At 45.3% G+C, this 26,430-nt stretch overlaps 2 protein-coding genes across 10 annotated transcripts in view; both read right to left on the bottom strand.

The window, feature by feature from the left end:
- Positions 1 to 14,557, bottom strand: part of LOC8029608 (Golgi integral membrane protein 4) — a 49,767-nt gene extending 35,210 nt beyond the window's left edge. For 4 of the 9 annotated variants that reach the window (XM_029974748.4, XM_040501226.2, XM_040501225.2 and 1 more), the window contains exons 1-8: positions 14,386 to 14,555; positions 13,535 to 13,730; positions 8,773 to 8,847; positions 5,415 to 5,452; positions 5,258 to 5,311; positions 3,967 to 4,105; positions 2,207 to 2,280; positions 678 to 878 (exon numbers count right to left, since the gene is read on the bottom strand). In XM_029974748.4, coding sequence (XP_029830608.2) covers positions 678 to 878; positions 2,207 to 2,280; positions 3,967 to 4,105; positions 5,258 to 5,311; positions 5,415 to 5,452; positions 8,773 to 8,847; positions 13,535 to 13,715 — 762 coding nt within the window. In that variant the 5' untranslated portion in view covers positions 13,716 to 13,730; positions 14,386 to 14,555. Of the gene's footprint in view, positions 1 to 677; positions 879 to 2,206; positions 2,281 to 3,966; positions 4,106 to 5,257; positions 5,312 to 5,414; positions 5,453 to 8,772; positions 8,848 to 13,534; positions 13,731 to 14,146; positions 14,256 to 14,385 lie in introns of those variants that run through there. The other 5 variants (XM_040501230.2, XM_040501229.2, XM_040501231.2 and 2 more) reach the window with 3 other exon arrangements.
- A 630-nt stretch (positions 14,558 to 15,187) lies between these two features.
- On the bottom strand, positions 15,188 to 22,305 carry LOC8029612. Its single transcript, XM_002406460.5, is given in 3 exon segments — positions 15,188 to 16,232; positions 16,235 to 20,422; positions 22,097 to 22,305. Coding segments are annotated over 2 exon segments (4,236 nt in total). The 5' UTR covers positions 20,403 to 20,422; positions 22,097 to 22,305; the 3' UTR covers positions 15,188 to 16,164.
- Positions 22,306 to 26,430: the final 4,125 nt, after the last annotated feature.

The following is a 26,430-nucleotide window of genomic DNA, read 5'->3' as shown; positions in this document are numbered from 1 at the left end:
ATGACAGCATTCCCTCCGTATCCTAACAGAATAAGCACGGTAAAAAAAGTAATCTCCACAAACGTTTTATTATGCCATCAACTCCATACGTTGTGTCATCACAAGCTAACTCCCCATACTTGTGCATCAAACTCGTACAACCTGGCAGCCCAAATCCTCTATACACCCCAAGATGCCTTCTCGCGCTTCGCGCCAATTTACTCGCAGATTGACGTCAAACGCAACGCGAGGTAAACGGAAGGAGTTCCCGTAACCACGCCTTAGGACTAACTTAGAGTTACTAGATATGGTATGCTTGAAAGTAGTAATACTTCGGCCACCTAGGTACTTAAAATAAATGTTACCAGTTATCCGAACCTTTACTTAAAATCACAGAAAACAGTTTCCTGTCTTCCAGGGACGTTAAAACAGTTCACGACGGAGCAAAACTATGTAGACCGAACTTCCGGAAAACCGAATCCAAGGCTCGGGATGCCGCAGCTTCAAATCGTAACAATTGCCCATTACGCCTGCTTTGCACCGCGCACCAAAACGACAGCGCCCAAAAGAAAATTGCGTAGCATAGTGCCGATGCTTGAGGCATAGCTTATTTGAAGGCTATAAAGCTAACTGTGGTGCGATTTATACAGTCACTGTCCTCGAACTTACTTACGAGAGAAGCCTTAGATGTGTCTCACCTTAGCTTCAGATTTCGGTAGCACGGCACCAACCTCGGCCGAACCTACCACCTGCGCTCTCTGGACGTTGCTGGCAGCATGGTCCTGGAGCTTCTCCGCGTCTGGTATCTGCGGGGCGATGCCTGGCCTTTGGACAGACTTCAGCTGCTGAATGGCAGCCTGAAGCAGGTTCTGTTCACTATGACACGTTTCGAGTTGACTCTGAAACAGGCAGTCAGCAGACTTACAATCCATGCTCTACCTTATGACCCCTTCTCATTGCACGACCTTTTGCTTTTGCTAATGTATGAAAAAGGGGTCAGTACTTCTAGCGTTGTACCCCTAAAAACAAACATAGATGTGCTACAGAAAAGTTTCCGAGTCCTTTTCTGTGCTTTGTTTATCCCGTTTCTTTGTCTTATGTTAGTGTTTCTAAGTCTGTTTATTGTTCATCCTGTTGCCAGGAGGTTCAAGAGATTGAACTGCTCTGTGACTTAACACTCCCCTGTACTGTCCTAGGCAAAATCTCTGTAGTGTTGTTCAGAGCACAAGCATCAGGCTGAACAAAAGGTCTTTGATGCACGAATGCTTATCCAACCTAAGGCACATTCCACAACTTTCCTTGGTACTGTATGCAACTTCTGCAAAAGGTACCAAAGTTGCATGCAACATGTGTCTTCTGTGGGAAATCCATAAGTTGCACACAACCTCTACATCTGGTGAATTCAGAGTTGCATGCAACTTTGCACCACTCAGCTTGTTGTTAAAAAGAAACTTTTTTCAGCTGCAGACTTCCAGAATAAATCACACGTGGAACATGCACAGGCCTAGAGCTGAAACATGAAACAATCTGAACTGAAACAACCTGCTAATCAGTTAGGACTGTTGGATGGAGTTGGATAGAGGTGGCAATAGCATTCCATGCACAAGAGCACTATCTCTCCTGTCCAGAAAAAGAACAGTTATTTAACCCTGAGGGGGCAAGTAATTGTCCCTTCCAGCCTAAATTGCTGCCAACTCAAATTCTGAAAGCACGAAAAGAAAAACAGTATGCAACGAGGTATTTACCACTCGGCTGCCTCTGGAGTGTTCAGATTTTAATTCTCTATGACCGTACACATGGCCATCAAGACACAACAGTGGCGTTTCGTGGTAAATGTTTGTGCATGAGTGAACGACACTATGCTCTATGAACTAACCAAAGACTTAAGAATGCATAATGATGGATGCCACAAATGTGTACTTGTTTGTGGAAAAATTTCTGTTGCCAATAATTAGCATAAACTATAAACAAAACAAACCTATTATCGTACACCTAGTATTTTCTAAGATGTTACATAACTGTTTTGCAATGGTAAAAAGACAATATGTCTGCTTGTCTCTGCACAAGACTGCACAAGGCATAGCCCAGTTCCCACAATTCTAGTAAGAATGAGTTTCATGCCAGGGTCATTACATATCCTAAAAAGTAAACAGAAGGCCCAATGATATGGTGGCAGAGAAAAACCTCAAAGAAATTCTAAGTGCAAGGGCATCCAAACATTGCTCACCCGCATTTTCTTCACCTCCGTGTCGAGTGCAACATCGCCTTTTAGTTTCAGGTCTCGCAGCTCAGCGATTTCTCCTGAAATACAGCACAGACTGAATGAGGCAATAAGAAATCTTTGCTAAATTAAAAGCAAGTGTGGACTCAAAGTGCAATAGATCAGGTGACCTCTAAACATGTTTGTAAAAATCACCCAAAACTTTGAGATGCCAAGTTTTCCTAAACATTTCGCCATAATTCAAGCGTGCTAAAAATATCCCTCGAGTGGCTTCTCTGCCTGATTAGCAGGAATGTAAAGAAAAGTTACAACAGCAGTAAAGGCTTTACTCGACAAACGTTTTGGAAAGTCTCCTGACCACGGAGAAGAGAATGAGCGCTACTCAAACCGGTCAGTTCTTGATCAGCAGTTTTCGGGTGGAAAGAAAACAAATTTTGAGCCGCAAATTGTGTTCTGGGTAGCTGGGCCCTCATATGTCATGTGCGAATAAAAATCTTGCTGATCATAAAGCAAAGCATAAAGTAAATTGCACATCTGTGTCCCTTTAACACACCACAGCTCAGAGCGCATGAAGCGAACTCTCGTGCTGCAGAACTCTGACATCCTTGATTCAACAGCCCCCTGCTCGTTTCACCCTGGATGAGCAATTTACTGGCAAGTGGTCACGTATCACTACTGCGTGATGCAGATTAAGGACCCCAGAATACCAGTGGTACAGGACTGGCGAAATTTCTCACTTACAGGAGACACACCAGAAGCTCATTGTGGCTAACTTCCCTTGTGACACAAACACAACACCGTTACAATTACTTTTACAGCTGGCCAAATGGCAGATGGTTGGGGAGGGTGTTGCCAAAAGTTGAGAAGTAGCTTGAGAAACCAGACATAGGTGGATATCCTAATAGTGGATGAATAGATTACAAGCTAGTGGATAGCTAAAAAAAAAAAGAACATGTCCCAATGTAGATGCACAGCCCCTAGACAAGGCATGCAAATATCCCACCAAAATAATATCCAGCAGTAGACTGAGAAACCAGATAGATGGACATCCGAGTGGTGATGGATGCAAGTAGAGGATAGCTAAAGAAAAAAGCAGGTCCCCAAGTAGGTGCACAACCCCCAAACAAGACATGCAAATATGCCGCAAAAATAATATCCAGAAGTACACTAAGAAACCATAGGTAGATATATATCCTAATGGTAGATGGTCGGACTACAAGCTAGTGGATAGCTGAAAAGTCGGGTTTCCATGTGGACACACAGCTCACAAACAAGAGATGCAAATATCTCACAAAAATGTATGCAAGCTTGATCACACTGACAAAGAGTGGTAAGCACAGAATGTGTGATATGCCTTCTAGGGAAGAAGAGAAAGGCGTCTGAATGGCACTACCTACCAAAGATTTGATCTCATTTCTGACATACGCTGCGAGACGGCACAGCATGACAGGAAAGGCCGCGAGGCGCACGACAACACCAAAGGGTTTGCTTTTGCGTGATCCGCACACCGACCCTGGATAGCTCAGTCGGCAAAGCACTTGGCTCACAATCTGGAGGTGGTGAGTTTGAAGTCTTTTTATATGGTTCCGTATGGGTGTACTGCTTTTCGGTGTTGATTTCTTGTCACAGCTGGCTGTTACAGTCAAACGTTACAGAACTCCATAAAAATTGTCCGATAACACACTTGAAAGAGCAAACTACATGCAGACGGACAATGCACCAAACCAGGAAGGAAAACATCCCAGCAAGACACAGAGTCCCCTCACTGTTCAGGCTGACGTGGGCATCCCTCTCCTGCTGCAGCAGGACAACATGGCGCGCAAGATCCGCCTCCAGCTTCTCCTTCTCTTGCTGGAGGCTGTTGTAGCTACTCTTCAAGTTCCCAAACTCCTCCTGGTGAGATTTCTGCAAAAAAACCACACAGCCCTCGAGTAAGCCACGATAGGCACTGCAAGTCGACCTATGAGACACCTCCACGCTTTACACGCTTGGCTTGAGGAGAGAAGTGACAACTAGAGCCACTAAATAAGCTACGCTTCAGAGCGACGACACCTCAGCCATTTTCGTGCTGTTCAAATCATTGTTGCCAGCTATCCGAAGCTTTATCTGAAATCCCAGGAAACGGTTTTCTGTCTTCCTGAAATGTTATAACAATTCGTGACAGAGCACCTGAGCTTCCAGACTCCATATCTAAAGACGCATTTTCTAATTGCAAAAATTGCCAGTTGCGCCCACTCTACACTATGCACTGAAATGGCAGTGCTTACGAGAGACTCGGGGAATAAAGTGGAAATATCCTGAGTAGCTTCTTTAGTGACTAGTGACAACAGCCTGCCTAGAGCCATGTTAGAGCTTCCTGGGCTCGTTAAAGCACATGCTCCATCAGTTTTGTTACGCTGCTTAGTGCTAATAAAGAAATATCATTCCTATAAGAGTAAAGGTGGGAGGGCGACACGCGTTTGAGCAGGTTCAATACAATAGAAAACTGGACTTGAGAAGGTAGAAAAAAAATACTGTAAGGTAGGGAAACAATGTACAGATGCTCAATAGAAGTATGTCAAATGTAATGTCCAAAACCTTGGGATGATTGTTTTCATTGCAGTTAGACAGGGTAGAATGAATAAAACATGAGGTCAACCGAAGCTGGAAGAAAAAACTCCAAAAGAGTCTTTTGCTACGAGACTTAAGACAAAAATAAGCAAAGTATTTTAGAGAAATGATTGCTGCCACTCTGAGGTTTCCAGCAGATTTCTGTCGCAAACAAAGATATACCCGTTTTCAACTGAAGAACCGTAGTAAAAAAGGTCCGGCTCGTCGCGGAGCATTACTCATTTCTCCCTTTATGTGGATAATTAAGATATATGCAGGTGAATTTTAGACTACATATATATGTTATCTTATCAAGACGTACAGGCTCTAAACGCCAAAAGCATTGCTTTTTCCTTCGATAACCAAATCTCGTAAGTACTTCGCACCACGTATGAACAATGCGCAAAACTTGCTTTTCTCTTGAGGTGAAAACGGGTAAAATATGGCCACACAAAACTCTCAACTTACATCCATTTCTTCCAATTTCCTCTCCAACTGGTCAGCTTTTGACTGCACCCCCTTCTGCAAATGAATTCCGCAGCATTGGCAAAAGAGGAACATCCTGAACAATCGAGCACCTGCCCCGATGAGCAAAGGCTGTGGCACAAGCTACACCTTCCCTCACCTTGTCTCTCTCCCACTCATCTCTAGACAGCTGCAGTGCTGAAGGGAAAAAAAAAGAGTGCCATTAGATCTTGAGCAAAAGTAACTTCATTTTTAAAGCGTATTCAGGTATATTTGCTCCACCGAGGCTCAAATCAACATTTGGAAAAGTGACAGCAACAGCGATTTCCAAAGGCGGAAAAAAAGTGTGTAAACATACAGTATTTCCTTCGCCTTCCTTCTCGAGTTTCGGAACTAGTTCAGGCATCGCTCTAGAGTAACCTATTCTTTCCATACCTTATACATACCTCCTCCTTTACGGCACCAACAGTCCAGCGATATATTTTACTACATTATGTTTCTTCTACTGTGGGCCCCTTTCAATCGTCTATGTATAGTGCTTCAGTTCTGTTGCGTAACATTGCCTTTGCTTTGTGCAGAGCTGGACCCCACTGACACTTCGTTGTGTCATCAGAAGGACTTTCGTAGAGAACCTCCAATGTTTTATTACTCTTCCAATCAGCCCCTTACAATTTCGAAGTGCTGAAACAGTATTTGTTTTGTAGCTGTAATGACGTCATCCCTTTCACCAATAAAGCTGAGGCTGGTTTGTCCAGAAGTCTAAACTTGATTAGCAATTCTTAGAAACCCACAAGTGGGGGAGGTCATGGCTTCCTAAAGTACTCCTGCCACAAAAAAAAAAAACACATTGTGAAAACTTCCTTCACAGTATATTCTTTCATTTAATGTGGACACAAACAGCTCTTGGGCTTAGAACTGTACCCATTGTTCAAAACTAAAACAAAGAAAAGAAAAAAGCTGACACTTTCATCACCGTCACCATGGCAACTAACATAGGTTTTCCGAACGCAGTCTGCCAGACAAAGTTTAATAGTTTTGTAATAAGCAGCCGCAGACTGCTGCCGTGAAGCGGCATGAACACAGTCGAAGGGTGGGTAAACACGCTCCCCAGTGATACACGCGTCGTCCAAAAAGGTCATTCGGCGTTCGTTGCCATGATGATGGTGATGAAAGCAGACAGCCTTTATGCTGCAGAAGAACACTACGGCACAGCGATATGAGGTGCGCGCTGAGGCGATTCCCGCATGCTGTTCAATGGGTGGAACGTGAACAAAAAGAGTTTGAAATAAGAACTTAATGCAGAAGGCTGGTTCTATCCAGTGCCTCAAAATTTGATGAGCCTTACACAAAAAGTGTGTTTTCTTGGCCATCCTGCGCCGTTTTTTTTTATCCGTAACATTGGTTTGAAGTATCAAACTGCCGACATGTCAGGTGCCAAGAAGCACCTTTCAAAATTGGCAAGAATAGGTCTAGGTTACTCTTTGCGCGATTATGAAGAAGCTGTAAACATGTCAATGGGGGTGAGACAACAATGTTTGGAGGGTAAAAAAAACAAGGAAATCTTTGTGGTGCTAGCATTTGCTGTTGAGAAAAATAATGATTTTTTTCCTTTTTGTTTTACACTTCTGTCGCTGGGCTTGCATCATTGAGAAGCAGGTGTTTACTGACCTGCACTATTGGTAGCATGCGCAATTTACAGAGGGCGCTTCTCTAGCTATCATCATCTGTGACGTCGTGGATAGGACAGACTAGGACAGACTGCACATATCTTGGATCTCTCAGCTCGTCAAAGGACATTTTACCAAAGCTTGAAACTGTGGCATGCGTAGTCATGCTAACCAACACTTTTAGCGCCGAGGTGTCGAAGCGCTCGGGTAGTGGTGTGCTGTTCTCTACCCCAGTACAAAAAGCTGGATGATAAAAATAGAATATCCACCGCTATCCCACTACAGCATCTACCACGGTGAATAGGATATTTTTTATTAGGATTCAAACAAAATAAAACTGAAAAAGGAATGCCTCATCATATTGAAAATAGGAAAGCGAAATTCGAGAACCTCTTGTGTATGTAGTACCTAACCACTTCAGTGAAAGCGACTCTGTGTCTTTTGTTGGTTTCAATGTGTTCTGTGAGTGCTCTTCTCTTATTAGTTTCAAGTTGATTTCTTTTTGAATTTTGTAAACCAGTAAACAAACATTTCCTCGAAATAACTGACAGGAAGAAGCAGTGGCTGGCTTCCAGAGTTGTTTAAATTAAATCCCTGCTCATTCACACGGCCGATGCGAAACGTACGACACCTCCTCGCGATTGAAGTCTTAAATCTAGTAAGTCGGTGACACTTCAGCGTTTCAAAAAATGAGGTATGTATATACCTGCTATGAATTACTACCGTTTGTATGTTTAATTTTGCGGACCGAAATGTGCATAATGTGTGATGCGCTTCTCAGAGAGCTATTTTAAATTTGTAAACAATTCTTAGTAAAAATTGGATAGAACAAATAATTAATCGCCTGAATTTGCTGGGCCATGTCCGACAATTTAAGAATTTATAAAACTTTCCTTTTTTCTTTTTTTTTTTTTAGCAGAAGCCACGATGTGACAAACTTCTTGCCATGTATTTGATACGAGAGGAGCTAAGCTTCAGTAGCTGACGAGCGTTTACTCGTCAGAAACTGTTGAGTCCCACTTGGACAGAGGCGTCGGTATCGATAAGCTCAATGTAGTTAAAACAAGAGTGCAACGCTTTGCAACACAACTGTGTGTGTGTGCACAGCTAAGACAACACGTCATTTACTCTGGTGAATGCAGAACCTTTTCTACAGCAGCCTCCACAGATCCGATGGAATGTGAAGCTCCAGGCTTGTCTTTGAACATTTTTAAGCTTTTTTTTTTTCTTTTTTATATAAAAAGCAACTTTGAGGTTGTTATTCATTAGAAAGATCACTCATCAAAACGTCTTACACATTTCTTTAATAAGCCATTTTTAATCGGCATAAATGAAATCTAACATAGCCACTCCATGCTTTGACATAGCACATCGTTTGCTCGTGTCCTACCTGCTCCATTACAGGCGGGCACCCGCGAGGTGGCGTCACCAAAACATTTCATCACGAATAGGTGCACAGTCCAAGCCCCAAACCGATGCTTGTGATTTGCTTTCAACACAGTTTTATGCCACAGGCAGTAACAATCATCAGCACTTCTAGCAATACACTTTCTATTCTAAGTGAAAGATGACAGCTGGAATCCTACTAGAGAAGTCCTTCAAAGCAACCTGGATGTCTCAAGAAATTGCATCTCCGAAAGATGACCTAATTTGCTCTATTTCCCTTCATGTTGCAGCAAACTGGATACAAGGTATGATTTCCACCTGCTAAAAAAAAGGAGAGTGCCGACAGGTGTTCTCCCGGGCCGCCTAAACCAAAGGCCACATGTGCAACCTTATAAGAGTAAAGTTAGAACAGCGTTCTCAGAAATGAAACAAATTAGAAACACGAAATCTAAGACAAACCAATACCTTCGTCCGCCTTTTTCCTCTCCAAGGTTTCTGTCTGAAGTGTCTTTTCCAGCCTGCTTTTATGTTCGTAGACAACTGTAAAAGGCAAAAGAGGGATAAAACGCCTTCACGGAAAACCAACAAAGGAAACAGCTTTTGCAAGTGTTTGTTTCTTGCCACCATTATACACGCACAATTCATTCATAAACTGAAATAAACAATTAGGAGTTGCAATGACGACTTAAAAAGCTGCATCGCTCACGTCAAAAGTCCACATTCTGTTAAAACATTAGAATTTGGAAAATCAATATACTGAAGCGACATATATTCAAGAACAATAAAATTCCCTTCACGATAAGAAGTCTACATCTTCAAGATAATATTTCTGACTGAAAACGAGCTTCAGTTTTATTTGGCACTGAAGGTGGGCTCTTATCCCACATATATCGACAGCCCTCCAAGGCTCCTTCCTACATGTGCTCCAAGGCTCCTACATGAGCTCGAAATCACATTTAGTGAGTGTTTTAATATCCCCATGAGCCTAATTTTTCTTTATATAAACATGATGACATAATGTGCCTAGAGTAAAAAATACATCACGAAACTACCAATAAAACACAAGTCTCTTCATTATTGATGAAGCAAATGCCTGGCCTACAAGTGAAGTGGCTTTTGTAGCCAAAGAACTACAAGCTTGGCCGATCAAACAGAGAGAAGTAAAAGCGCATTGTGCAGTTTTGCAGGTGGCTGCACCAATTCCCTTGTAACACCTAATGTTGCAACAGCTGAAGGGTCATGTGAGTGTTGGAGCCACGGAAGTGCTAATTTGCGTTTTCACGTGCATACAATCGTGATGCAGCAGCAAAGGTCAGATACTTGTACTCCGACCTTCACATTCACAAAGAGCAAAGGGGTATTGCACTGGAGCAGCTGCAAAAGCTTAACACACTTTCCCGCAATGAGTTTGTCGCAAAGCCACCAAAACAGTTGCTCACACACACCTTTTTTGTCATCCCTTTGTGCTTAGCTTGAGGAATGCTAAATAATCAGGCATGATCACAGCTCAGTCACTATTAAAGCAGCTTAGTTTCCCTTCAGGATTTTAAGTTATGGTATATACTTCAGGCAGCATTGCAAACGGTAATTTGACAATTATGCCAGAAAATTCCTGGAAAAAAATAAAAACACTTCAAGCTAGGTTTGAGGGAATATGCGCAACCTTGTAATGGTTGAGTTCTACGCTCGGGTATTTTCACTGCCAGAGCATTCACGCCTCGTTTTAAGTAGAGCCCTGCATATATGTGGATCCTTCGGGGGTACCTGCAGTAAACTAGCGGATATGGATAAAAATTAATAAGATTTGGCGGATTGCGGATCGGGTGCAAATATCCGAGAGTTTGGATCTACATTTTTGCCGAGGCAGCCCATAGACGTGTCCGACCACACAGTGTAGAGTGAATAAATGAGCGATACCATGAAGTGTATCATTGAATGTATTGCGGGGGCAAACAACTATCAGACAAAAAGTGCCAATCGGGGAGAAAATATTCTTTACGTCAAGAAAGATTTCATTCTCACCAAAAATTGCTTTAGAACATTCAAGAATGAAGTAGTATCAGTCGTCCCGGGAAAAGATGTTCTTGTTTGGTAGGAAAAGAGCGGAAAATGTTTTTTGGGCAAAGAAAACCCAAAGCGTGAAAGCCACAAGAAAGTATCAGAAGCCTCCATGTGACTTTTTCGCCTACAAGTAGATTGAGGAGACTGAAAGAGATCCTTCAGAGCGGTGCAACTTGCGCCAGCACGAGTTTCTGCACCCTATTCTTGTAGCACAGTTCGTGCATGACATCCCAGCATCAAGTGCGCCAACGGAGAAAGATATCTCATTGACGGGTCTTAATTTAAGAGAGGCGAACCAGTCTGAATCCACCCATGTTGACTATACTGTTTTTCCACACAGCAACCTCGACAAGTGAAACGTGAGTGTGTGCGTTTTCTTTTCCTCGACAGTTGGTACAGAGTTGTTTTTAAGTATGTGGTTCCGAGCATGCAGTCGAGGGTTTGTGTTTACATTTGAAACCGACAGGAGGTGTTGCCAATATTGAATTATGTGATATTTTTCCAGTGGTGTATTCGCGCCTTACCAGATATACATGAGTACTTTGCTGTGGTGAGTGATCACCTTTCCTCTCCCCCTTTTTTACTGTTTGGCTTAAATAAAATGGTGCAATGTTACTTAGTCTGTCCTTTGATAATTTTCATATTTATAAAATATGTATCTGCTTGAAGTGTGTTTTACAAATCAAAAAGGAAAATAAATATTAAAATTTTCTTCCTTTTGAGCGCATCTTCTGAACAGAGCATCAGTGTCACGGACCTCCAAGACGTTCTCATAACTGCGATCATCTTTCCAGCGATGCGAAGTGTCTCTGGAACAATGATCACTTATTTTATAGATATGATAAACCAGAATACAATAAACTTACTTTCACTGCACTCTGACACAGAGTTTTTTGTACAAGGGTAGCAGACAGCAATAACCTCCAGGTGCTTTTTTTTTTTTTTTAATTTTAATTCATGCTTTATTTTATAATGTAAAATGAATGCGCGCAATGAGGGTCAGATGCGGTTCCGAATTTTGCGGATGCAGCTAGGATGTGGATACAAAGTTTGCTGATGCGTATTGAATGCGGATACAATTATTTGCGCCTCCTTTGCAGACTTCTCAGCCCTGGCCACCAGCTGCTTATTGATGCGCCCCGCCTCTGTCACCGCACTGGCCGCCTGCAGCCGCTGCATACGCGGACTGAGCGTCACAAGCCTTCATGGCTACCACGTGCTATTGCTTTGTGGCAACAGTTACCGCCGGACCTCACACGACTTTTCCCCCCTGAAGACGACAATATCTTGTCCCTGGTGAAGGCTGCCCAGCGCCTGCACTAGCCTTCAACTTGAACTCTATAACCTTGCGCATGTGTGCGCAGTTCCTGGGTCCCCAGGTTGGGTTGCAAGCCTCCCCGGCATGGGCAGCTATGCCTTTTTGCACCCCTGCATGCCTGGGATATCCTATCCAATCAATGCGAATAAAGTATCAAAGTATCAGTATCAATTTAAGAGCATTCTGGACGTGGTTCGGGTGCGGATACAAAGTCTCCAGATGTGGAATGAATGCGGATGATCAAACTCTTATCCACGCAAAGCTCTAGTTCAAAGTATTTCAGGCTTATGCAGATATCTCTCAAAACATGGCAATTTAGAAAATGGTATATTAGGGCAGCTCCAGTTGAAAACAAAACCAAAATAAATGGCTGGTATCACTTTAGTGGCACGAAATATGATCAGAGCTGAAATACTATTACGTCAAGGTGCCGCATGCTCCACTAAAACCAATTTTAAAGATGCGACCAGCTGCTCTTTAGCAGCTGGCAAGCAGGTTAGCTTTTAGTCAATCAACACTGGGCGACGCATACCGCAGCATTACTGTGACGTCACGTCAAGGTGGTGCGGCAGTTGATTCTGCATGTTGTGCTGCGTATCGCAGCACCACCGTGACGTCATTTCGCGACCATACAGCTGATGATCAGTGTCGCCATCCCTCGCTAGCAAATAGCTTCGGTCTTGCCGTAGACTCCCGAAACCAAACTTTGAGCCGTGATATTTATAAAACTACACGCAATATTGGAAAAAATAAATTATACCTTGCAATTCAGGGACAGTGACTGAGCTGTAAACAGTCACAATTCTAAATTCGAAAATATTGCCCGGATTCGTCCTTAAACATACTCGGTGATTTAAGCACTACAGCTTCTGCAACTTCCTTTCTTTCTCAGACAGCCTAGCAGCTCCAGTTAAAGGAACAAACTGCTATAAACATGCATTGACTAATTCAAGGGGACAAAAACAAAATGCATGCAAAGCAAACACAACTATTACTTTTAATGCAAGTCTGCACTTACTGGAACCATACCAGTCTACTGTGTTCATGATTATTAGAAACGAAAGAAATGTCAAAGCCAGAGGTAGACATACTTTGCATGCGCTGCTTCACTGCCTTGGTAGTTGTCCCTATTCTCGACTACCTTTGTAGTATGAAACCATACCAATCTACGACGCTCATAATTATGATTAGTAATGGGTGAATACACCTTGTCATATTACCCAAACACAAAGGAGGATACTGGGAATGTAGGTAGATGCACTGCATGCAAAGTGAAATTCGTTTTAGGTCTTCACTTCAGAAAAGTTACTGCTGCAGACTTCAAGATGCGCAGCAGGTCTAACTACACTCAGCATGCTCCCACGACGCTTGGGAAATTTAGCAAAAGGTCTATGCGGAGAGCAAGTTCGTCTGCTTCTTGTACAGGGGTTACAAAGATGTCAGAATGCCGAGCTCTTAATGGCCGATTGAAGAAAAAATGGGTAGACCTCAAGGCATTGAGGTCCACCCACTATCCTTCCAATCAAAGCCAATCAGAATTCGGCGTCATACTGACGTCGCCGCAATTCCTGCGGAAGAATTAAGCAAGAAGCAAACGACTTGCACCACGCATTATCAAGGCTTGGGGTAGGTATCCACATGATTAACATTTGGTGCCACTGCACTGGCAGTTGTCCCTACTTCACTCTAGCTCAAAATCACTAGCATGAATGGTGGGAAATTGGTCGAATGCAACGTCACTCTTTCCTCGGTAATAGCCCCAATGCAACGGACGAAGAGCGTCGATGCAAGACATGCATGTTTGCGATCCAGAGGACTGCCTGGAACGCAATTTCTGGTGATAAATACCCTGGAGTTGGGCGGAGAGCGAGTCTCTCTGCTGTTGGCACTTCTCGTGGGACTCCTGCGTTTCTTTGAGCTTGGTGTGCGTGGAGGACAGGAGGAACACCGTGAACATCATGGCGCAGGCGAGGAGCACGTACAGGAACGTACGGGCCTTCGAATTCCTCATGATGACGGCTGTGTTCATGTCGACCTAATTTCACTGCAATCGGAGAAGGCAACACGGTGAGGTGGTGGTGCGCGGCGCAGTGGCACTTCGACAAAGGCATTCGCCCTGCCTCGCTGGCGGCGCAAGACAAGAACCGGAAAGGTCGTTCGAAGAACGAACACACGCGTCGACGTAGCAGGGGATCACGGCCGCGAAGCTCGCGCTTTCCCCGACAGCTCGCGCAGATTGCCACCACTTGTTTTCGGGAGAAATGTCGGTCGAGCGCTCAACACGCTAACTTAAAGTGGAAGGAAAAGGCCTTCGTCCGCGCAAGCAAAACGGCCGATCGCGCAAAAGAAACGAGCCTATTAAACGTAGATTCGGGGTGGAATATACGAAAGAACTCCCCCATAGCTCTAGTAGTTGGCTGAGAAATAAGGGGCGTTCTGCAGCAAAGACAAGTGCGCTACCTCTGTCACGTTGTTTAGTAGAGGAAAGTAGTAACTTGACGCCTAATTTCCTTTCGTTCTCTTAACTTTGACCCAAGAACCAAATCACGGTACCGGCAGAGAAGTATGCCACACTAAACGGCAGTGCCCGCCGACGAGCTCGGCTAAGCGGAACATACAAGAGCAAGCGCTGGGTGCAAGGGGCGTGCGTTAGGCATGGCCGAAAATGCGGCGCCTCGGAGGGGAAAGCTCAAACGCACCATCCCGAAAGCAAAAGGCCTATCGTCCGCCGGTCGGGTGCATCAAATCAATCGTTGGGTAGGCACGGAATTATAGACGCCGCATTTACTACAGTCGTGCCTCGGCATGCTTCGATGAGGGTACCGCACAAGCCAACGTAAACATTTCGTGACGTGGCTGACCGACGCATTGTGGGAATGCGCTGGGGTCGGTTTATTTTGTTTACTTTAGTTACGCACTTCGGGTGTTCTAGTTTGAAGCGTCGTTCAATCAGGAAGGCTTATAGTGCTTGTACTTTCAGTTAAAATATGAATGGGCAATCTGAGATATACAGGCGAGGCTCCAGACTTGAATAGCTCACAATCACAATCGGTTCAAACGGATCGAAGTCGAAGCGCCGTGAAGTGTAGAGCGGCGTAGCTTGTACAATCAAACTGCAATCCGTCCGTTCTTTATTTTAAAATCCGTCACAATCAAGCAAAGGACATTATTTAGAGGGAGCTATTGCTTCGAATGGTGTCTATCACTGCTCAGAGGATTTAAAAGAGCCTGGTGAAACGGTTCAAAAGAGTTTCGAGCTCTAATTAATTCGTACAGGCAGAGCTGATTACGCAATGAACTCTCAGTCGCAAACGGTATCGAACCCCTATTTGTGCAGGTTATAGTAAACCGCAGCGCTCTTACCGATGCGCATAAGCGTGCTGTTAAAACTTTCGAAAACAAAAACGGGAATCCGTCGATCGAGTACCGTCGCGATGTCTGTAACGTGCTTGTCCCCGCCAGCACTCGTACAATGCAGGGAAGCAATCTTCACGGACAACGTGGGCGATTCAACCGAAGCCATCTTTATTTCAATATTTCGACTCAAATATATATTTCACTCTCGTTTCAAAACACGGTTTCAACACAGAAGCAGTTTATGCTTTCGTAAAAAAAAAGTTGTGGAGCTTTTTCAACTTGAATAGTAAATTCTGTCTAAAATGATTGTATCTTCATAAGGCACACGGGCGGCACATATGCACTATTTGGGATGCCATCATTTAAATTCTGATGTGATAATGAGCATTCAATACATGACATCATTTGGCTTTGAACGAACCTGTTAAAATAGAAGGCACTCACGAGGCAGGCGCGGTATTATGCTATATGTGTTGTGATTTTTTTTACACATTCAGAAACAAATGCAACTGTAAGGACAATAAAAAGTATGTTAGTCACAGATGCAAAGCCAAAATGTGTGTTAATAAGTACACCTATAGTGCAACTTCGCAGTTAAGCAAAATCGTCTCTGAGATTAAATAAACATATTCACAATCCAACTTCATGTCATATAGTTTAAAGTGACATAAATAAGAAACACTATATTTACAAACGTCTAAACAAAACAAACAAGAAAGAGATACAATGTGATTGTTGCCACCTGAAATCAAGTTTTCACAGGAACCCAAAAAATGCCATGACGATTCTAAACAATATTTGCAAAACACTTCTCCAGAGGAACACTCTTTCGGTTCCACTGTTACGACAAAAACACCTCTATTGAGCAGCCTATCTCAAGAACATTGTTTGAGAGATGGGGCAGGAAACAATCTTAACATGTGAGGAGTCTTTGAGCACAAAACAATTTGTCATCAAAACCCCAGGTCATGCTATGCTTTGGTGAAGTATTGCTCTGCAGATCGAGGCAAGGCAATAATCGAGCAGCCACCAAACAAATCCTCAATGCATCAGGCTGGCTTGAGCATGAATCGAAAAAACAAAAAGATAGATGCAGTTATTGCTTGTCCTTGGAAACGCCTTTAGGCCTTCCTGGGGGCTTTCGAACCTTCCGACGGAGCCCCACCTTGGGAGACAACCGCTTGGGTGTCGGAACCTGGTGACCCTTTTTCGCCGCAGCAGCACCCTTCTTGCTTGAAGAGGGCTTGGCATCCTTGGCTTCAGGATCACTCTCACCAGCAGCATTGTCTGGCTCCGGAGTTTCCTTTTTCAGCTCTTCAACCTCACCATCTTCCTCTTCCTCAGGAAGACTGTCAAGTTCTGCCAGGGACACAGCATAATTGTGTTCATCTCGCTTGGTTTCGTCTTGGCTGCCATCCTTTTCCGTCTCTTCTTTGATGTCGTCTCCCCGCAGACCCACCATGATTTCGTCAAAGCGATGGTCTTCGTCCGTTCTGTTCTCCCCCACCTTTGCCCCAACAGCAATTGCAGATACCGATGAATCCTCCTCTAGGTTTTCCGGAATGTCCGTGTTGGGAACGGACAGTTTTTCCTCCAAGGGCAACAACTGGTCCGTTTCCTGAGGGGGCCCCATCTCGTCCAGCCGCTCCTCCTTTAAGGGAGCCTCATCTGTCTGGAGTTTGTGTGACAGACGATGCTGCAGCATCTTCACATAGGACAGAAAGATCTTGTGGCACACCGGGCAAGAGAAGGTCATGAAATTTGGCGACGAATGGTTGGCACCTCCTGGCTGGTCCTTGACTGTGCCTGTTTGTGTTCCTATAAGTTCCACCTGTTTCGACTGGTTCCGCAGCAGATTGATGACCGAGTTTTCAATGCGGCCCTTGAAGGACATGCTTGAAGGATTCGATGCATCAGCCCTTTCCAGCGGGGGACGTCCATCATCCGCCTGAGGTGGCTTGGGAGTCAAGGTGGTGGCCTCCTCCGAAGCCCCCTTCTTTGCATTGAGCTTCTTTTTCTTCAGGAGGCAGACCTCACGGAGGTGTTTCCGGAAGTTGGACAGGTATGCAAATGAGTGAAGACAGTAGGGGCACGAGTGTTCTTGAGCAAAGGGTCTTTGGCCTGGCTTCACATCAATATCTGCAACTTCAGAAGCTCGTTCCTCATCTTCTTCTTTCACCTTGGGGACGAGTGCAGACCCCTTGGCGTCGATGCCTTCTCCCAGACATCTAGTTGCCCTGTCATCCAACTCAGATGCCCAGGTCATCTCACTGCCAGTGAGTGGTGTTCGACTTGGGAGAGCACTGTCCATACTAGAGGCATTGGCCAGCAGCTCGAGGCCTCTCGTGTCTGTCTCTTCGCAAAGCATGATAGGGCTCTCAGAGCGACAGCCTAATACTTCCAAAGTTTCCTTCTTCACTGCATAGTCAGTGCTTTCCTGAGATGAGATGCATGGAGCCCGGCGATCAACTGAGCTGCTATCTTTCTTCTGCCCCCGGCCCCCTTTGCGTCGCTTAGTAACCCTCTGGCCTGCAACTTTCTTATTGGGACATATGTCCCTGAGATGCTTCTTGAGACTAGCCAGATAAGTGAAGCTCCTCTTGCAAGTGCTGCAGGTGTGTGAATTCACAAGAGAGGACGAAGATGCATTGGACATGCCACTGGCCGCAGCAGTCTTGCTTCTCAGGATCCTCCTTCCATGGCCAGCAGCGGGGGAGGGTGCACTTTCACCCTCGGTGTAATCGAAGAGGTCAGCTTCCGCTTTGTCTTCTTCCTCTGCTTTTTCTCGCTTTGCTACTGTTTTTTTGCTTCCTGCTGCCACAGTTTTAAGGACCTCCACTCCTTCAATATTCTTCTTTTTGCTTGTTACAGCTGCTTCTTTAGGGAAGTCATCAGTATCATCTTTGACTGACTCCCCAAGACTAGAATGATGCACGTAACCGGGTGAATGTGAAACAGCTGCCTCTTTTCCCACAACCTTAGCCTTAATTACAATTGTCTCTTCCCTTGATTCACCTCCTATGCTGTCCTTTTCTTTGGAGACAGCCTTGAGAATGTCCTCCTGACCAGAGATTACAATAGAATCCTCTCTGTCCTCTGCTGTAGTGGTGCTCTTGCATACCACAACGGAAGCATCTAGATCGTCTTCTTTTTCTGGGGTCTCATTGTCTTCCAGTAGAACCACCTCGGAGACGGAATGCTGGACAGGACTCGAGACACGCATCTTTAAATCCAGTGCACCCTCCTCGCTTTCAAGAGGAGAGCTTTCTTTGCACGGTCGTTTGGGTTCGTTTGTTGGACTGGTACCCACATGAAGTCTCCTCCGCCCTTTCACGTAGGACGGCTTGACAGGGCTGGCGGGCTTTCTTGCTGAACACCCTAAACGGCTGTGGACACTGTGTCCCTTGGTAAGCTGCCTCTGGAAATCGGAGTTGCTGCCACAGTCGAGAATGTGCTGATGAAGGTCCAGACGGGAGGCGAAGTGTGAATGGCACTTGGTGCATTCAAGGCGCTCCTCTGGTGTGCTAGGAGGCACTTCGGATTTTGGACTGCTGGCCACCGCATTGTAGTGAAGGAACCCAACAGGGCTCATGAACTTCCAGCAAAGTTCCGGCGGCACTTCTCTCTCTCCCTCCAACTCCATGTGAGTGCAAAGAACATTGGGGTGGTTGTTGATCTTGTGATCTTCGATGGACTGCAAAGAGCTAAACTTCTCGGTGCAAACCAAACAGATAAAAGTCACAGGCACATGGCGTCCAATCACGGTGTCTTTGGGCTTTGGCTGGACGACACCATTGGCCCTCTGTTCTTGGGTGTCCCGCTGCTGGATGTCGCCAACAAAAAGGCACTCTGTCTCGTCGCTGTTCTCTGAGCCATCGTTGGATATGGGGTTGCTGCCAGAAGAAGGCACACGATTGGAGTAGATCTGCATCATCTGAGTAATGTCGAAGGCTGCCGGGAAGTTGTGCATGCTCCACTGGACGTTGGCCTTGGGGCTTTTTTCTTCAGGAAAGGCACACTCGTCCTGTCTAATCTTGAGCTGCGAGGACTTGCCATCCAGGTGGTAGAGCAAATTCTCAGAGATGCGGTGAGCAATCGTCGTGTAGAACTCTTCCTCGGACATCTCTTTCACGACTGGCTTCGTCCGGGAACGCATGTTCACAGGCTCTTTGCGCAGCTGCAGGGACCGCGTGCGTCTCTCCTGCTGGACCGACGCATGAGCAGCCTTCTTGTGGCGGCACATGTTGAGGTATGTTGCAAACCGTCTCTTGCAGATGCTGCAAGAGTACTTGAGCTCTGAGTCAAAATTCTTACCACGCTTGCCCTTAAACACAGCCCTCGAGTCTGACACCTTGCACTTCTTGGGGGGCAGTTCATCCTCATCCACCCGGTGGATTCGCGAGTGCTGCTCTAGCTGCTGCTTTTCTAGAAAGAACCGGGGACAAAGATTGCACAGATGTAGACGTTCAAAGTGTAGCTTCTTTAGATGCTTCTGGAGGTGAACGCCATGCATGAAGGTCGCAGCACACAGCTTGCAAGGGTAGGGCAAGTTCAGATTCTCGTGAATTTTTTCGTGTCTTTTCTGGTTGGCCAGCGACGGGAAGCTCTTACCACAGTGCCGGCAAAGATACTGCTTCTCGGTGGAGTGGACGGACTGGTGCCGAACCAAGTTTTGCCTGTGAGAGAAGGTCATCTCGCAGTGGCCGCAGCTGAGGCCTTTCTGAACGTTGTCCTCGGCATGAGTGCTCACATGGGTCTTGAGCTCATCGCGGGTGTCAAACAGTGTCGAGCACAGATGACAGCGGTACAGGCCAAGCGACCTCGCATCTCCACCTTCCTTGCACTCAGCCATCCGCCCCTCTGTTTCCTCACGTAGCTGGCGCACCAGGTTGAGATTGATGTTGCAGTTTGTGATGTCTGCTTCGGACAAGTATCGGTAGTTGATGTGCGTCCTGAGAAAGTGTCTCTTGAGACTGAAGGCATGCTGGTACGTGCCTGTGCACACGTCACACTTGTACTGCTTCTTCCCCTGTCGTGCATTCACTATGTGGAAGCTCTGGATCTGGAACTGGAACTCTCCATTACGAACCTCCAGCTGTTGTTCCCCGCGAGCCTTGTCTTGTCCGTCCTCCTCGATATCCGTGTTGTCGTCGTCGTCTTCGTCGCTCGACCCATTCGGCATGGCGACGCCCTCCTTGTTGTTGCCCGCGACTGACTCGCTGAGAGGCGACACTGGGGAATTGTCCCCTTCCTCGGTCTTGAGGCTCTGTTCGGAGGAGTCATCATTTCCAGCTGCATCATCCTCTTCCTCTTGTCCCATAGATCCCTTGACCTGCTCTACCTCCATGTTGGTCTGCATGGCATCTTGAGACTATTCACCTGCAAATTAAAGAATATATGCTCTGGTCACTGTACACAACGTCATATTTCTTAGTAACAATAAGATAATTTAGTCCAAGTACTACATATAGAAACAGTGGATCACACTGATCCACCGTGTTTTTTTATTGGGTCATCACTGACCCACGCAAACAAATAAAGTCATTTGCTTGGTGCACCAAGCAGATGACACTATAAAGTTATTTGCGAATTATGCCCGACTCACAGGGTGCGATTTTACTTGCGATTATTCAGTTGCGACGTCGCTCGTGCGGCAGAAAGTATTGTGGAAGCTGCGGTGGCTGACGTTACACTTGCGAATTTGCAAGCATTCTTATCTGAATCATGCGCCTGTTTCCACGGGGTCGAACATCTCAGCCAGGTTTACGGCTGCAACGTTGGTAACTCAAAAACTATGCGAAGCATAGGGGACACAATTTCTTCACTCCTCGGGAGATTTATTCAAAAGGGTATATTCCGCGAAAAATAAATATGTGAAGCAATTAATACTTAGTCTCACATACGAAGCGCCGCTGCAGATGCTGTGTCACTCATTTAACCCATATTCTCCAATGCAAAGACGGAGAAAACAAGGCCACGAAAACGACATTTCCGCGTAATAAAAGACACCTCGATCGTTGATCGCGCGCACTGCCAGTTTAGTAAAAAAATAAATAAAAAAATCGCGTTAGCAAAAAAAAAAAAAAGAAAACGGCGCAAACAACGTCAAACAAAACAACGGCAAAACTAAAAAAAAAGAGAAAAAAAAAGAATCACCACGAAAAGAAAAAAAAAAAAAAAGCCGTTATCGGCAAAAAGCACGCCGCGGTCAGGTAACACGACCTGCGTGCGCGCAACTTAACTGCCTACCGCGGATGCTAGACCCCTCGACGAAAACAAGCGCCAGACGCAGCACCTCGGGGGCATCACTTGCGACCAGCGCTGCTCTTCGACCCACGAGCGGAGAGAAGAAGGAACTAGGTTCCTAGGAGGAGCTCCGCAAACGCCTTCTCCATTATCAGCAATTGAATCACAGCCCATCGCAAAATGGTTGCTAGACTCGCACGAGACACCCCTGTGAAACATATCTTCGTGCGCGAATGTTGAGAAGCTAAAAAGAAAAAAAGACGGTTAAACAATGTTTTAATCTCTAAAGTTGGGACTCGCCGAGCTTGGGAACCAATCTAGAGATGGGGTAGCCTACTTACGATAAGTCACGTTGACGTTTCCAAATCGTTTTTTTCCGAACGCCGACTGTAGCACTCCAGCGCCTACAAACTAGCTTTCTCGCTGACAAACACTACACGTTGGGTTAAGAACGAATCGCCGACTATTCCCGTGTCGATGACAAGCATCGAGGGGCGCTACTCCGACGATACAGGTTCCCCGTTGGAACAGTTGGAAGCATCGGCCATTACACCGAAGCCAAACAGCCTGTTTCCTTTAGATCAGAGTCAAGGTTCGACGCGTCCTCGGGACTAAACTTGGACGCCGTGTCGCGTAAAACGTAGCCGGCATCTTTCCGTAATCGTGGCAACTCACTCTCGACGAGTCGACAGGAAGAATTGGGTTCGAAACGGGGCCCGAAACGCGAAAAGGACTTGCCACTTGTTGCAGAGGAAAAGCTACAACGGCGAGTTGGGCTTCACGGCGCAGCATTTCGAATCAACTCACCAAGGCAGCCGGGGTGGTGGGAGTCTGGCCGCCTGCACGTCCCTTCTCCGCGTTGCTCGGTTGTCGCGCGAGTCACATCGTGCACGTTCTTTCGAGTCCGTTCAAAAGTCGGATCCCCGATGAATCGAATAGAGAACGAAAGAAACCAACCCGTTTCCGAAGCGGGACAGGCGTGAACCCGCACAGCGTTCCGACACATACGCCAGAGAGAGCGCAGAGAAAAAAATTATCCAATGAGATGGCGTCTGTGCGGACCGCATGCCGGGTCGAGTCCACTTGCAGCGGCTCGCGGGGGGAGGGAGGGTGCCGTGTCCTCCTCCATTGCGTGCGTGCGCGCGGTAGCAGCGCGGCGTCAGTAGCGTCGACGGCGTCAGGAACCAGGGTAAAAGGAAATCATTTCGACCGCAAACAACCGAGCCGATGTGCGGCCCCCAGATTTTTGAGACGGCAACCTTCACTCCTGCGAGCTTCGGACTCGAGGTCTCTTCGTCAGGTGCAGAAGTGGGGATGCGGGCGTGTTTCTCATCCGTCGCAACCGTACCAACTCGTACGTCGTTTTCGTGCTAGACTCAGTCCGATGGAGTCACACGGTCACACATCGACGAGTTATTTTTTTTTTTTCTGCGCATATTTAACGCTAGCTTTGAAATCCGATTGGGCGTTATCGTCGCTTCTTCGTATTGTGTAAAAAGAAGTTGCGATATGTTACGGGCTAAATGCGCTGTCGCGCAGTTCTTTTGTTGTCCGGTTTGGAAGCGTGATTTTGGTTCTTGCTCCCTCCTCTCCGTCTCTCTCGATCTCTTTTTCGTTCCCTCGCTCGGCCTTAATTCGTTTCATCCCACGAGAAGTGGAACGGTCAAATATATGTCTTCGCAAGAGTCGGCCAACGAGTTCTGACGGCGTAAGACTAGGTGCGCGCAATTAAAGTTCTTGCTGCGTTTTGTAAGGTTATAAATAAAATAAAACTGGCGTTAAAAAAAAAAAAAAAAGAAACACGCAATCTGTTGTTATTTTATTTATGTTGTTAAAGAAATTATTATTATTATTATTATTCCGGGAACGAGACCATGCATTCTCGTCCTTCTCGCCGGCATAAGATATTAACGTCATTGTCACGTGACCGACTGGTTCGCGGAGAGCAGAAAATCATAAATCTTATCGTACTCATTGCTTTCCTAAAAAAAAAAAAATTACGAGCGCATGCATACAAGGGTTGCACTATCCCGTGCCTTTGAGCGTCGTTGATGAACCAAAACATTTCATTTGTCCATTTAGTTAGATGAGATTAAGACTTTTTCATCGCCGCCACAACGGACAAGCCAAAACACGCTTTATTTTCTATCAAGCCCCCTTTCATTCCCTTTCTCTCTCTTCTCCATGCGCATCTCGGGGAGAGAGATAGAGGGGGGGGGGGGGGGGGTATAACGATTTCAACACATCGAGCAGAAAATAATAATAGTAATAACAATCGTACAATTCAGTGTTGGCATCGCGCATTAACAATGGCAAACAATCCTGTATTCTACCACCCTGACTGTCATATATGAGCGCGCAATATCTCCCGCGAAAAAAAAATATAACGGAACAAAACAAAAATAATCTTTATAACCTTGGATGTTTCACAGACGAGTTGTCTCAAGACACACACATCTGCGTGCGTGTGCGCGGTTCCATACAACACCGCGTTTTTGTATACGATAGAACAATAACTATATGCGGGAAGGCTACCGTCTATTAATTAAAGAGAAAACGAGAAACCGCCACCGCCATGTACAACGCTCTAATAAACACCAACCAAAAAAAAACAAAAAAAAAAAACAAGTTTTACGCGGTCTACCGTGACCTTTCGCGCGTTCTCGCTGCTCGTGACGTCACCAACAGTTACGCTGCCAGCGCGTAACTGTAATTGGCGAACGTCGTGGTCTTCGTTCGCCAATAGAGAGCGAGCTTTGCAACTTTCTTTGCTTTCTTTTACTTTGTATTGGAGAGGGGGGAGAGATGTAGACGTTTGCGGGCTCAACACTGCACGACGCAGGGGTTAAGAAACTTGGAGGAAACTGCGAATCCTATCGTACGTTCGATGCGGAGGAAACGTCACAAACAAAGGAAAACGCGTATGAAAAGCGCTGACCCTGGCGATAAGTCAAGGCGATATCGCGCGGAAAATGTCCGCGTTGAACCCGGCCCGTATCATTGACGACGGAGTGCACGCGCTTGACAATATCGCCAGCGTTCCCGAAAACGCGACGCTTTCTGTTCAGAACGGACCAGAAAAGCTGTCTCCGGAGTAGTTTGCTTTAGGTCCTCCGGATAAGAAAACGCGTACGAAAGTTATAAGCGTCTGCGATTATTCTATGCACGCGGCACTCCATGGCGCGAATTTTACATGTTTTTTCGGAGTTCATTTTTTCCCCTGCAACTTAGGTATATATTGGAGTTTAATGAGGCCATTATTGGTGTGTGGTTTTATTAAACTTTCAATCATGGATAATGTCAAATATTAAGTATCTAAATGCAAACAAATTTATATGCAAACGCAAAAAAAAAAAAAAACACGTTTAAGACGTTTTAATTAATATTTATAAATAAAAAAAGAATATTTGCTATTAATCAGAAGGATCATAAAACAAACCGAAACAAGCCGTCAGACAGGGAGAAATGTGTTATTTTGTTGGACCTTGATTGATGTGCTCGTCCTTGTCTTAGGGACAATATCATTATAGACTGAGCAGTTGTCCTGAGCGGGCGTTGACGATAAAACCCCCTTTGTCAATCCTCCGAGGTTAGAAGGGAGGCTTTTCATGTCCCCTACTGACCTGGCGCTCTACCAAGACCAAAATAAAATGATCCTATTTTTTTCTTCACTTTTTTTTTTATTGTCAAAGTGATTGTCAATAAACACATTTTTTGTATTGAAGTTTTACTTTTCTTTTGTTTTTTATCTGGCAACACGGAACACCATAGTCTGTTGCAGATAGTTGCAGGTTAAGAACAGCAGCACAAGCTTCTCTCCCAAAGCCCGCCCCTCTTTCCACTTCAGCAGAGCGAAGGCTGGAGAGGAGGCGAGTGGAGAGGAGGGAACCACCAATTGCGGCGAGTAGAGGGCTTTGGGGGAAGGATTTCTCACGCTATTCTAAGCCTGCAACATACTATAGACATGTCATGATCCGGTTTCTCAGAGCCAAGGTGAACTGGCGCGATGAAGCTAATAAATGCCGCAAACATGAAGCGTACCTTTGCAACATTGCGAGGAGTCGAACATCATGCAAGAGTCATGGGACACTATCAGCGATGTGCGCGACCAAAAGCGTCGCTGCGGTCAGCTTTCCACGATTGGCCAAACCATGGGCATATGAGCATTGTCATATTGTCAACTTTGACGTTGTTAGTTTCGGATTGCGATGGCTCCTAGCTTCCACTGTGCTTTTTAAACACACCACCGAACTCGTCGTCGCACCTGATGGTAAGTAGCCAGAATAACACCTGGTGACGTCACGGCGAGGTAAATCCCAGTCGTGACGTCACGGATGGAAACCATAAGAGGGCGCCACCGAAACATCTCGGCGCTAATACTGTAAGATGTTGCCCCTACTTCGCTATTTTAAACGCGCGTTGTTTGCAATCGCATCTAAGGGAAACGCTGAATTAATTTTTTGCTGAATTTTACGCATAAGTTTCGTGAGTCATTTACTCTTTCTTTGTCTCTCGCGTAAACTAAAAAAAAAAAAGTATTTTCTTTTTTGCTTATAGTTTTTCTTCTAAAATATTTCGTCAAAAATTTGCATCTGTTGAATTGATATCGACATCGTACCGCGTCACGCCGTCTAATCATTAAAAAAAAAATGCGAGCGGAGTGAAAAAGATTGAATTAAAACAATGCATGTGTGAAAAAAAAAAAGCTTATGTGCGTTAAAATGCATTTTAAAGCAAAAGTCTTAAACAAATAAAATACAGTTCTACTAGGATGCCTCGATTGTTTCCTGGCTGTATTTACAAGTTCAACTAAGAAATCTAGTAAAAAATAAATATTTCAAAACTTCACCAGATAAATGTGAGCTGTCTCTCTTTCAAATAATAATAATAATAATGATAATAATAATAATTTCAGAAATATTCAATGACGCAGTACAAGTACGGGTCTGTCCAAGACGCATGTAAGTACACACGCAGGCTTGTGAGACAGGACTCGACCGGTAGGTCCATTGACGAAGACCCCGCAAGTGCCCCCCCTGCCCCTCTCTCCTGGCCACGGCACCGGTGCAAAGTTAACAGAAATGAAAGAGAAAAGAAATAATAAGCAGTAACAAACACTACGGCAACACGAGTTGCACGAT

Source organism: Ixodes scapularis, unplaced genomic scaffold (assembly GCF_016920785.2).
Source record: "Ixodes scapularis isolate PalLabHiFi unplaced genomic scaffold, ASM1692078v2 PGA_scaffold1__304_contigs__length_218370807, whole genome shotgun sequence".
In the NCBI taxonomy this organism is placed as follows: Eukaryota; Metazoa; Arthropoda; class Arachnida; order Ixodida; family Ixodidae; genus Ixodes; species Ixodes scapularis.
The sequence above is the reverse complement of the archived record's forward strand: the minus strand, read 5'-3'. Positions and strand labels throughout refer to the sequence as shown.